The 13,832-nt window shown below is 37.9% G+C and overlaps 1 protein-coding gene across 2 annotated transcripts in view; it reads left to right on the forward strand.

Moving 5' to 3' along the window:
- The window catches only part of DMGDH (dimethylglycine dehydrogenase), a 92,707-nt gene that overhangs the window by 21,514 nt on the left and 57,361 nt on the right, over nt 1-13,832 (forward strand). For both annotated transcript variants that reach the window (XM_002744831.6, XM_008991902.5), the window contains exons 3-5: nt 4,786-4,884; nt 6,191-6,355; nt 8,958-9,162. In XM_002744831.6, the coding sequence (XP_002744877.3) occupies nt 4,786-4,884; nt 6,191-6,355; nt 8,958-9,162 (469 nt within the window). The remainder of the gene's footprint in view (nt 1-4,785; nt 4,885-6,190; nt 6,356-8,957; nt 9,163-13,832) is intronic.

Raw genomic sequence — 13,832 nt, forward strand, 5'->3', positions numbered from 1 at the left:
AATGGGGATCTTTAAAAAATCTGGAGACAACAGATGCTGGAGAGGATGTGGAGAAATAGGAACACTTTTACACTGTTGGTGGGAGTGTAAATTAGTTCAACCATTGTGGAAGACAGTGTGGCAACTCCTCGAGGACCTAGATCTAGAAATACCATTTGACCCAGCAATCCCATTACTGGGTCTATACCCAAAGAATTATAAATTGTTCTATTACAAAGACACATGCACATGTATGTTTATTGTGGCACTGTTTACAGTACAAAGACCTGGGACCAACCCAAATGCCCATCAATGATAGACTGGATAAAGAAAATGTGGCACATATGCACCATGGTATACTACGCAGCCATAAAAAATGATGAATTTGTGTCCTTCATAGGGACATGGATGAATCTGGGAACCATCATTCTCAGCAAACTGATACAAGAACAGAAAACCAAATATTGCATTGTTATCACTTGTAGGCGGGTTTTGAACAATTAGAACACGTGGACACAGGGAGGGGAGCATCACACATTGTGGTCAGTTTTGGGGGGCTAGGGGAAGGAAAGTGGGGAGTGGGGAGGGTGGGGAGGGATAATGTGGGGAGAAATACCAGATATAGATAATGGGGGGATGAAGGCCGCAAACCACCTCACCATGTATATATCTATGCAACAATTCTGCATGATCTACACATGTACCCCAGAACCTAAAGTACAATAAAATATATATATGTGTGTTTATATATGTGCATGTGTGTGTGTGTGTGTGTGTGTGTATAAAATGTGTGAAGAAAGGAAGAGGGGTGAACTTTAGAGTGTTGTATTACATAGAGGTTTGTTGGTTATCTACTAGCAGTAGTAAAGAGTTGTGAATGCAAATGGCTGCCAGTCATTTCTACATAGCAGATTATATATTTAAAAAAATAGATGCAGCCTGTCCCTTCACAGTAAAAGTGATGCTTTCAGTAAGTAAGAAATAATTGCCTTTTGCAAAATAGTCCTGTTGGGAAGAGAGCATTTTGAAAATGGAAGTTTGGAGATGTTGGTATTATTAGGTTTTCTGCCTCAAAATGATATGTATCACATAGGAAACTCTCATGTATGTGAGAAATAAATTTTTAGCCCATTTAAAATTTTTCTAAATGAGGAGTTTCAATAGGATTTGTTCCCATTTACTTAAAATACAAAAAAATGCAATACCTTCCAATTAGTTTGTAACAACAACTGGCAGACACGAGAACATGAAATGTCATAGTGAAACGTGAAGAGAAACCTTCGTGTGGGTGTTGACCGAGGTGGAGGAAGGGGTGTCAGGATGCAGAGACATAGCCAATCGCGTGCTTCTTTCATGTGGGTCTTTGCATCACTGAGTGGTGTCTTCTGCAGCTATACAGCCAGTAAAAGCAGTCTCAAAATAACACAAAACCAGAATGAGGCCTTCACATTGCTGTGTCACAAATGTTAATGTAGCAGAGATATTTAAATAATGAAATGTATTAATCACACAGCTCTCACTAAAATGTTCTTAATAAGCTTCATATTCAAAAGCTTTTCTACACAATACATAAAATAAAAAGTTTTTTGAGTTCTTCACTTATTCTAAGTTGTTTTGTGTGTTTATGATGTATATTAATATTTATATATCACATGTAGGGGAAAGAAATATACATATTTTAGTGATGTTGAAAACTTTGTATTGGGTGTAAATGTATAAGTGAAAGATTTGGAGCCACTGGAATATAGGATGGTTTGAGATCAGTCACTGGACTCTTTGAGGTAGTAGAGGCTTCTGAGAGTGGGGAGGATTGTTAAAGAGAGAGGGGAAGCACTAGTTAGCATCCATTATGTTGCCCCTTATTTAGCATCCAGTGATGAATTTTCTAACTCTATCATTCCTTTTATACTTATTAATTGTCAGTCTAAGGAAGAGCTTTTGCTTCTCCTCTACTTATTTATTTAGATCAACAAAGATTTATAAATTCTTAATTTATAAATTTGTTAAGAATTTATAAATAGAGTTATGAGAATTCATAAAGGGTTATAAAAAGAATTTATAAATAAAGAGTTAGTAATTCTTAATGATTATATCTCTGTTTTATCTTCCCTCCCTTATCTTCTCCACCAACTATAATCACTTTCTCCAAATGATAGCTAAACCCCTTTCTTATGCCTTCTGTGACCTTTCTGGCATCTTCTCTTGACTTAGTTTCATAGTTACTATGTGTCTGGCACTCAATCATTTACCCTTGATTTAAATGTTTCGTGTATGAATGTTTCATAACCTCAATCAGACTATAAAATCCTGAGTGATAAGAACAGTGTATTTTGCCTTCTTTCAAACTTCTCATTTAATATGTTCTTGTTGAAGTCACAGAAGAGAAAAACACTGTGCTGTCTTTATATTCAGGCCTGGCACTTAACAATAGATACCACTGCAATGTCACTTTCAAATAATTTAAATGGAAGCACTAATCTGGATGGCCCCAAATTTTAAACACAGATTTTCAAAAGCCAATATATAAAAGAAAGGGTATAAAAATTAAGTAATTTTATGTCTGAGTGAGAAAATTGAGTCCATATCTTACTTCTGACTATTGTAGCATCAGGGAAAAGAGGGTAGCATCAATTGTTTGGTAGAAATAGGTATACAGTTGCAGTAAGGGAGACTAACTTTTCCTTGACTATGAATTTCTAAAAGAATTTGTTACCTACACAATGTACATTGGGCTAAATGTCTTCAGTAAGAGTTTTTGAAAAATGAACCAATGTGACCTTTTCAAATGAAGGAGAATTAACTTAAAATTTCTGGAGTGAGGAAGTAGAGGATTGTGTAGTGTAGATAGATAATTTTCCAGTGGTCTAGCTTAACTCACATATAAAGCTTAGAGGATCTTGAGGAGTGAATGGGGATCAGTACCCTAGGCCAGTGCTTGTCATGATCAGCTTTCTCAATATAATTATATACAGGAGATACATTGAAGACAAAATAGGGGTCACTAGCAGATACCTGAAGGCCAGGGATTCTCTATAATTGAACCAGAAAAGTTGGTATACACACTGGATACCAACGCGTAGAAGAAGCAGAGCATGTTTAACCATGAAGGGGAAGAGCCCGACTTATAGTTGCCTTGTAATGGAATCCCTTCTTTACTTCCACATGGAGCTGTGCTACTGGATGACCTATAAGCTGGGGCAGGATTTTTCTTAAAAAAAAAAAAAAAAGCCATGGGTATGTCCAGATGCTTGAACAAGTGCTAGATGGAAGCCCCAGGGTTTTGGTTATAAAGGATGATTGACAAACTTTAATGGAGTATTTGAGTTCAAGAGGACCAAATGCCCACCACTACCATAGGAGTACCTTATAAATACTCCTAAGTAGATTTTATTGTGAACAGATTGTGTTTTGATGAGCTTTCCAGAATAAATTAGCTGCCCAGTGAGGGCCCAGACACTTGAGAGAATCCTGCTTCATATTATTGCTTAGAATTCTTTGTCAGGATTCCACATTGCATCTGCCAGATTTGAGAAAAGGGGTTTTCGTGTAGCTAATATTTAGATACTTTTTTTTTCTGAGACTAATCAATCAGTATTTATTCAACAAAGATTTCCAGTGTATCACCTATGTGCACATCAAACAGGTTAAGCTTTGAGTAGGTGAAAGTCTGTTCACTTATTCATCAGGCTCCAGTGGTAAGGAATTTTCTAATTCTTAAATTTTGCAATTTTGGGAAAGGGACAGGAGGGCTGCTCCATTTAAGAGAAGGGTGGGGCTGGGCGCGGTGGCTCATGCCTGTAATCCCAGCACTTTGGGAGGCCGAGGCAGGTGGATCACGAGGTCAAGAGATCAAGACCATCCTGGTCAACATGGTGAAACCCCGTCTCTACTAAAAATACAAAAAATCAGCTGGGCATGGTGGCGCGTGCCTGTAATCCCAGCTACTCAGGAGGCTGAGGCAGAAGAATGGCCTGAACCCAGGAGGCAGAGGTTGCGCCATTGCACTCCAGCCTGGGTAACAAGAGTGAAACTCAGTCTCAAAAAAAGAGAAGGGTGGAGACTGGGTCAAAGAAGATCCTATGTTAGCCCAGGGTCCTTCTACTTAAGGCAACGCACATATGTTTTGCTGTCTTTAGTCCACAACATATGCCATTCCCCCATACTTTTTTTTTTTTTTTTTGACACAGAGTCTCACTCTGTCACCCAGGCTGGAGTGCAATGGCGCTATCTCAGTTCACTGCAACCTCTGCCTCCTAGGTTCAAGTGATTTTCCCACCTTAGCCTCCCAAGTAGCTGGAATTAGAGGTGCCCACCACCATGCCTGGCTAGATTTTTGTAATTTTAGAAAAGACAGGTTTCTCCATGTTAGCCAGGCTGGTCTCGAACTCCTGACCTCAGGTAATCTACCCGTCTCGGCCTCCCAAAGTGCTGGGATTACAGGTGTGAGCAACCATGCCCGGCCTCCCCCATAGTCTTCTTAATAGCATGTAGTCCTAAACCATCCGTCTAAATCATCCCATTTTTGAATCTCTATACAACCTTATCCATGTTCACTTTCAGACACTTATCATGTATGTTTGTTGGCTAGCTCTCACTTTACTCACATAGTTCACATTTCTTCTTAAAACTTGTCATGAGCCTGATGCTCCCGTGTGCACAGACTAGTGCTGTTGTGTTCTCATCCCAAAGGACTGGCTGGTGCTTCTCAGTTTCTTTCTAGCCTTAAATTATTGTTTAACAGATAAACTGTCAACATTTTGAGAATGTTAATTTTTTTCAGTATTTCTTTTCCTCTTCGCTTTTAAGGCAGGTTTAACAACTTATTTTCATCCTGGAATAAACTTGAAGAAAATACATTATGATAGCATCAAACTTTATGAGAAATTGGAAGAAGAAACTGGGCAGGTAAATGCATTTAACTTGAAACTGTTAGGTCGGCCTCTCAGAAACATGTAAGATTTCCAGAGGATTATGATGTGTATCGCTGTGTATTGCTGTGGAGTGCTTAAATATGATGAGAGTTTACGGTAAGAACCTCTAGAGTTTGCTTAACTTAATTTTAACCTCTAGAATTTTCTCAATTTAATTTCGAACAGTACTTCATAAAAGCCCCTCACTTTCATTTTTATCCCTTCTTGTATTTACTCATACTCTCAAGATAAAATGGCAGGCAAAAGAGTATCCATAGGCTAAGACTGAGGTCTGCTCACATTTTCCATGCTACTTCCCTTGCCTAAACCATCCAATGGCTCCCCACAGTCTACTGGACAAAGCCAAAGGATTAGCATGGCCTTAGGAACATGACCTTTGTCAGCTGACCTCTGCCTGCTGTCCCAACAGTTTCTTTTGCCACTCTTCCCTCTGCTTATCTGCTTCAGCTACTCTCAATAACATATAGTTTTGGAATGTGCTGAGCTGTCTCAAATCACTGCTTTTTGTTTGTGTTGTGTTCTGTTTTCTGCTGCTTCCTCTGAAACATCATTCCCCGTGGCCCCATCTTTAGCATCCACCTTCTCTGGGGTCATCCCCTTTGAGAAGCCTTCCTTGACTTTTCCTGCCTGCTAAGCAGGTCAAAGCTGGAGGTCCAATCTCTTGGTTCTCAGAGTATTTGTGCACACCTCTCTTATAACTTGAATCTCTGTCTATTGTAATTATTGATTTACGTGTTGGTCCTCCCTGCAGATGAGTAACTTCAGGGTGAGGGCTATATCTTATATCTCTGTAACTGAGTGCTTGGCAAACTGAAGAACTTTAATAAACATCAAATGAATATTTAATTCAATTCAGACAATCTAAGCATTGCAACATTTTGATTCTATTTAATTTCTCCATAAATTTTTTGTCTTTCTCTTTTTCATATGATTTTTTTCACTCTGAACATTAACCCTCATTCCATTCTACTGTAATTTTGCTATTAGTTGTCTGTCTTCAACTTTGGGGTGCAAATGCCATTTAGGCAGAGTCTTTGCCTGTCTTGTTCACCCGACATCTGTGGGGCTTAGAATAGTGCCTGGCACGGAAGAGGCACTTAGTAAAGACAGTAGTTGCTGAATGAGTGTCTTTTAATAAGATGCAAATATGTTAATAGTTATTTCTTTCATTCATAATAAATCTTTTTGTACGGCTGCATTTTCATTTTACTGGAGCAGAGCCATGTTTGAGCACCTAATAATGACTTATTTATATGCTTTTATTGGAATTATTGTCACAGGTGGTGGGATTCCATCAGCCAGGTAGTATCAGACTTGCTACAACCCCTGTGAGGGTAGACGAATTTAAATATCAAATGACTCGGACTGGCTGGCATGCAACAGAACAGTGTATCATTGAACCTGAAAAAATTCAAGAGATGTTCCCTTTACTCAACATGAATAAGGTATTTATCTGAAGGGCATTTTTACCATTTGTTGACTTAAGTTAAAATTAGAAAAAGTAATTAAGAAGAATAACTAAAACCAGAAAACTCTGTACACACATCTTAAATGTGGCAAGATCATAGGATTAATTTTGGAATTTGAGTAATTTAAATGATACATACAAATGTAATGATAAATGTTGTTAGTTTTTCACCTCTGACAACTGATTAAGCATTTTCAATACCTTTCCATTATTGTGTCCCCCAGATGTAAGGGTTTTCATACACAAACCTTCTGTTTGAGAACTGCAGAGAGAATGATAACCTGATATGATAAATGTATAGAAAGGCTGTGGTATTAAAATATTTTAAAAATCAAATTAAGAAATACCATGGTACATTGCACTACAAACATCACCTAGCTTATAGCTATACTTCCCTTACAGACTCTGTGCCAGGTATGGATCTAGATTTATACCACATTTGCCTGAGAGAATCTACTTGACATGAAACTTAATGTTTTTTTCCTGCTGGGTAATAACTCTTTTTGAATAACAATATAAATGACTAACACTACAGCACATATTTATGTACCAGTTAGTATCCTAAGTCCTTATATGCATAATTTCATATAATCTTCACAATAATATTATGAGGTAGGCCAGGTGCCATGGCTCACTCCTGTAATCCCAGCATGTGGTAAGGCCAAGGTGGGGGAATTGCTTGAGGCCAGGAGTTCAAGATCAGCTTGAGCAACATAGTGAGACCTCATCTCTACACACACACACACACACACACACACAATTAGCTGAGTGTGGGGTAGTAGGACTCCATCTGTAGTCCTAGCTACTTGGGAGGCTGAGGCAGGAAGATCTCTTGAGCCCAGAAGTTTGAGGTTACAGTGAGCTATGATTATACTACTGCACTCCAGCCTGGGCAACAAAGTAGTAGCCTATTTCTAAAATTTAAAAGATAAAAAAAATTACATCTATATCTATGTTATGAGGGATATATTACTGTTAAACAGGACATGTAGCTTAGACAATTTACATAGTAAGCCCAGGCTCATTCACTAGAAAGAACTGGAGTGGAGATTTGAACCCAGGTTCTCTGACTCCCTTGCATTATACATACTGCCCAAATGTATTAGATGGGGCTATTGGGGAAGCACATGCTTATTTCCTTGCTGGTGACCACTGCAGTAGTTCCAGTCTCTGAGGGTTCATATCATTGACCTGGGTGCTAGGGTTGTTTGTGCTTGTGAGTCTTCATAGGCTGCTGGCCCTCCCTTGTCTGTAGTTGTGTGTGATACCAGTGGAATGGCATATTGGCATTGCACTGCATTGTCTGCATTGAAATTTTACCTTCACTACCAGCAAGGGTACACTTATATTTGTTTATATGTCAACCCTGAATGCTTTGCTGGAACTCCTTGCTATCATAAATTTTTCTCAAGGGCATTAATTAAGCAATGGGAATGTATGTGAAGGGTATCTTCTGCATCTGGGACAGGGTACCAAACCAAACAGATGTGGGTTCACTACAACAAGGTCGTATCCATTATAGAACACCAGTGTGACATTTGGAAGCTTTTAGAAATGTGAATTCCCTTAAAATACAAAGTCCCTTGCATAAGACCTATAACAAATGAAAGGATTGAATTCGTAATCAAAAACTTCCCTCAAAGAAAAGCCCAGGCCTGGATGACTTCACTGGTTAATTTTACCAGATATTTAGAGAAGACTTAATACCAATCTTTCACAAACTCTTCCAAAATAGAAAAGTGAATGCCTCTCAACTCATTCTATGAGGCCAGTATTACCCTGATAACAAAATCAGACAAAGGCATTCCAAAAAAAGAAAGACTGGTATCCCTTATGAACACAGATACAAAAATCCTCAACAAAATGCTAGCAAACTGAATTCAGCAACATCTAAAGCAGATTATACGGTATGACCAAATGGAATGTATTCCAGGAATGCAGGGTTGGTTTAACTTCTAAAAATTAATCAATATAACAATACCACATTACTAGAATAAAGGACAAAACCACACAATTATTTCAATAGATACAGAAAATACATTTGACAAAAGCTCCTTGCTTGTATTTGGTGCTCAGCCAATTTTTGTTGAATAGATGAGACCTCTATATAATACTTCGCTAATCATTCTATCAACGCATCTCATCTGAGTTTCATTCTTCGTTTTCCCCGAAGTACCTTGCCTGAAGCCCTAACACAGAGTAGATATTCAAGAATTAGTTGTTGAATGATTGAATCAAACATAAATTTCCTGACATTTAACATGTAAACTTATTAACAGTATTAAATAATTAAATATAAATTATAATTGATAGATCAGTTAGAATTAGATTTGGCTTCAAATGTCAGAAACCAAAATAAGGAGGCATAAAAAAAGATAGAAGTCTATTTCTTTTTCTTTTCAGCAGTCTAGGACTTGAATGATGGAATTTTTCATGAAGTCTTCAGGGATCCAGTCACTTGCCAGATCAAGAAACACTTTTAAAGCCCAGTTTTACTAAATGTTTGCTAGCAGGATATATTTTTACTGAGTAATAAGTATATATTTGTTCGACTACTGACTCTGCTATGATTGATTCAGGTTTTAGCTGGATTGTATAATCCTGGAGATGGTCACATTGATCCTTATTCTCTAACTATGGCCCTGGCTGCTGGAGCTAGGAAATATGGTGCCCTTTTAAAATATCCTGCACCAGTAACTTCTCTGAAACCCAGGTCAGATGGAACATGGGATGTTGAAACACCACAGGGGTCTATGAGAGCAAATAGAATTGTGAATGCTGCAGGTAAGCATATCATTTTTTTGAAATTTGTGTTTTTTTTCAAGTGCCAAAGAAAGAAGATATTTAGCCATAATGTTTCACACTATAGACATTGTCATGAAGCTCTGTGATGCTCCCGAGTTAAACATTTTGTCTGTTTCTCTTACAAAGCCCTCCCTCCATCACGTTGCTGTTGGTGGATGCACTATCACTCTGTCCGTGGCTATCCATTAAAAGTTGCTTACTTTCTACATTCTGCATTTCATTTTTCTCCAGATTGTGTTTTTCCAGATGATGCTTCTTTTTCCTTCCTATGTTCACTGTTTCTCTATATTAATAACCGAATTCTGTTGTTGAAATTCATAAGCATCCTCTTGGTTTCCAATTTGCTTTTTAGGGCAGATTTGATCACTTGTGTTCTCTCTCATCGATTTCTGATGACTTTTGACTGTAGTCAAAAACTTTTTAAACACTTTTCCTTCTAGAACATTATTAAACATATTTCATAATCTCTTTTGGTTGTTCTGATACAGTTTGGCCTCAGAGTAGTGAAGCCAAAAGGAATATTTGGGATAACCCAACAACACACTCATTTTCCATTTGCAGAGGCAAGGTCTAAAAGGGTCATGTTACTTGACCAAGTGGCAGGCAGAGCTCATTATGTCAGAGCCCGGGCTGGGATCTGGGGCTTTTGATTCTTGAGTTAATACACTTTCTAACAGGTTGATTCCATGTCAACTCATTTTCAACCATCACACATGCAAAATAAATTATAGTGAAAATGCTTGTATAGTCTAAACTGCGATAATAGTTTATATTTTTCTATAAATATAAAACCTAAAATAAGCATAAGGCAGTGACTAGGCTTCTTTGAATTCTTGCTTAAATTATAAAATGAAAACAATCTTTATTATTTATCAGATCAAATGATATCCCATGAGGACAAGCCAGAAACCCATACCCTTATGATTCTTTCCTCCGTATTGTAACTTTTGATTGATACTATTTTTAGCAAAGCATTTTTAGTGGTCCTAGAAAAAAGTCATGTCTTCAATATTTAAGAGACTAAAGTAGTTACTTCCAAATTTCTCTCACCCATGCCTCCTATTTGAAAAGCATAAAAATCTCATGTTTTCTTTAATATAATTAGAAATTTGCAATAATACAAAATGACTTGCCTAAAAAATAAGAGCAGTGGCACAAAACTGCTTATTTGTTTTTGAGCCTCACTTTCAGTCTCCATCTGATACTATCCTCTCTTAATGTCCTTAGGCATCTCTGGTCTAAATTTTGTTAGCAAGTTAAGGCAATGAACTAATTCAGACTTGTTTACCAAGTAGCAAGGATTCTTTGTTATTTTGCAACTTTTTCTGTAGTGTCATGAATTCAGGCCCTAAACACATTTGACTGTTTTCATCATGATAGCAAATACTAAAGTAATATACTGAGACTTCCACATCCAGCTCCTGTAGCAGATTGCTAATCAATTGCCATACTTATTTCAGATGGGCTTGGACAAAGCCTGACCATTTTTCTCAATGCAGTATTTTAGGCAATCATATATTCTTAATTGACATTTTGAGAAATAACATAGAAGACCTTAATTTAGTACATTTATCCACTGTTTTCCTAAAATAGATAAACACATGTACATAATGAATTGTCATTGTAATACATTTTTTTTTCTAAACTACGTACTTTAACAAATAAGGAATCACTGAAGAGGAAGATAGAATGATCTCTAAAGAGATCCGATTATTTTCTGGTTACAAGATGAAGCTTTCTCTGTAGCTGTGAAATCTTGTGGGGTGATGGGGTGCAGGAGGGCAGGGGCAGGAGGTCCTTGAGAACAGCTTTCTCATGCTGGCCCGGAAAACAAGTCCTGAAGTTATGACCGTGTGGTGCTGCATAGAGTGGTAATGCCTCCATTTTTCCTTTTTTCTTGTGCTTTCTGCTTAGGCACTTCCACTCCCTTTTCCTGGTAACTCCAGGCAGCTCCTTGCTGAAACCTGTAGGAAGTAGCCTATCTCAGTTCTTTATCTCATTCACATCAGATCTCTACTCCCTAATCTTTTTTTTTTTTTTGCTTTTTCTCCTCCATCTCTTTTCTTCCATTGGGCAAAAGTTATCAAGAAAATCTGATTACACATTAGTAGTCCACAGGATATGTAGAGGGCTGTGTGTGTGTGTGTTTAATTATCTGTAAGTCTGTTTTCAAAAATTCTTTACTTAAAGGATAGAAGATCCCCCAAAGGGTAAGCCTCAGTAATTGAGAACAAAAGTTTGGATATGCTCTTTTCTAGAACTGAAGCTAACAAAGATAAATTTTATCAATAAAAGCAACAATCTGCAGAAGGCATCGTGCTATAATAAAATGAGTGGACAGTGTGTGGCTGGTGGAATGTTTCCCACAGTTTCTCAGTGTGACCAGGGTATCTCCCAAATTCAGGCAAGGCCCTGAGACCAGCACTGAAATCTGATTAAAGGAACCAGGATATGGACTTGGAAATACAACCAGAATGAAAAAGATATAAAGGCTGCTGGGTCTGCAGGGTATCCATAAAAACAAAAATTCTATGAGTAAAAATTTGTCAAATGATGTGTTTCCGGCATTGTCCATGGCAGTGGTGCTCTGTGGCCCAGGGACACATTGTCAACTGAGTGACTTAGGCAAGTTACTTATTTGTAAAACGGGGATAAAAGTCCCCATCTTTAAAAGTTATTATGGGTAGTAAATAAGCTAATAATATAAAGTGCCCAGAGCAGGGCTCACCAGGTAGAAAGCATTACAAAAATTAGGCATAATAATTATGATTATTGCAATTATTTCCTTGATATTCCATGCCTAGTCTGGGAGACACTAGCATCAGGTTATGATAGCTTCTTGGTACCAGACTTAAGATTGCTCAACTCCTTTCTTTTCCAATTTACTAGCAGAGTGGGTGCAGAATCCAGCACCCACTGTGCTGGTAAAATGACTTCCCAAAGAGCTTGGTAATCAAGCTCGCGTGCATAACAATCATCTTGGGAAGTTTCCCAAGCTTCAAATGGATTCTAAGTCAGGTGGTTTGGGCAGTGACTCAGAAGCTGCAGTTTAAATAACTACTCCAGGTACTGTACTGTCTGTACCAGATGATTTGCAAGAAAATCTTTGAAAAAACACTTTTGTACAGGTGTTTCTACAGAAGAGAGTATATAATGACTGTATTCGTGAGCTAGCAGAACTGGGGAAGGTTCTGATGCTCCCAATCTCTTGATGGGCAGTAGTCTAAGTTGCCTTTAGTTACTGAAGCTTTCCAAATTGGCTTCACTCTACCTTTCCCTCAGGTGCAGCTCAGGGACATGGGTAGGTGCTAGTTATTATGATGCAGGCTTTTCTATGCATAGTGCTGAACATTTTTCTTTACCTAATTTCCAATTGACTCAGTAAGTCTGAGATAACTTTGTAAAATCTACTTAAGAATTTCCCTAAGATGGCAAATCAGAAATGTGATTGGGTTGTGCTGACATGAAGCTCGATGTTCAGCCAAAAAGAATTGCTTAACTTTGCCTGATACTCTGCATCTAAGCATGAAGCCATCATTGTCATCACATAAACCATCTAGTAGAAGTAAACTTGTCCATGAACCTTCACCCTGCATTTTAGCCTCATTTTTATTAATCACTGCATTTTTAAAAAATGAAAGCCATTTCCACGAGACATTTTTTGACTTTTCAGTTGTTTTTCAGGTGATAGTGGTTTTTAGAATGGATTTTAGAATGAGTCTTCCACATTTGTCTCTTCCCTTTGAACTTAATGGGTGACCAGGCAGGAGCTGAAGTGTAACTCTAGCCAGATTTAATTTGATTGACATATGGAAGAAGGCAATGCTAAAGGACACCAGCCCCATAGACGTCTATGGGTAAACAGCACAGAGCTTGCTGTGCAATTTGAAGTAATATAGTGATATGATACTTCTGTATACATTTCCACTTTAATGATGAAGTGCATTAATAAGAAAACAGTTGGACTCAGAAATTCATAAATATATTCAAATAGGACAGAATTTGTTTTCTTCAATTTACGTTTTTAATTGAAACAAATATATTGAGAATACTGCAGTAGTTTGAATTCCTAGGCTAAATATTTTGATTTTTTTATATTTAAAAATTGTCCTACTATATATAACTAGAATATGTGGCTTTACTATATTTTCATACACAGTCCTGACATTGGTAATTCACATCTTCCTACTAGCAAGAATATATTAAGTCTCAAAATTATTAAAAGGCCAATACTCCTGAACTTTAGGAGACTGAATTGGGCAGATCTCTTGAGCCCAGGAGTTTAAGACCAGCCTGGGCAACATGGCAAACCCTCTCTATAAAAGATACAAAATTAGCCAGGCATTGTGGTATGTGCCTGTAGTCCCAGCTACTCAGGAGGCTAAGATGAGAGGATCACCTGAGCCCAGGAGGTCAAGGCTGCAGTGAGTTATGATCGTGCCACTGCACTCCATTGCAGCCTGGGAGACAATGTGAGACCCCATCTCAAAAACAAAACTAAACAGTCAGGCGTGGTGACTCACACTTGTGATCCCAGCACTTTGGGAGGCTGAGGCAGGTGGATTACCTGAGGTCAGGAGTTGGAGATCAGCCTGGTCAAAATGGTGAAACCCCGTCTCTACTAAAAATACAGAAATTAGTTGGGCATG

The sequence above is a fragment of the Callithrix jacchus genome, chromosome 2 (genome assembly GCF_049354715.1).
Source record: "Callithrix jacchus isolate 240 chromosome 2, calJac240_pri, whole genome shotgun sequence".
NCBI lineage: Eukaryota > Metazoa > Chordata > Mammalia > Primates > Cebidae > Callithrix > Callithrix jacchus.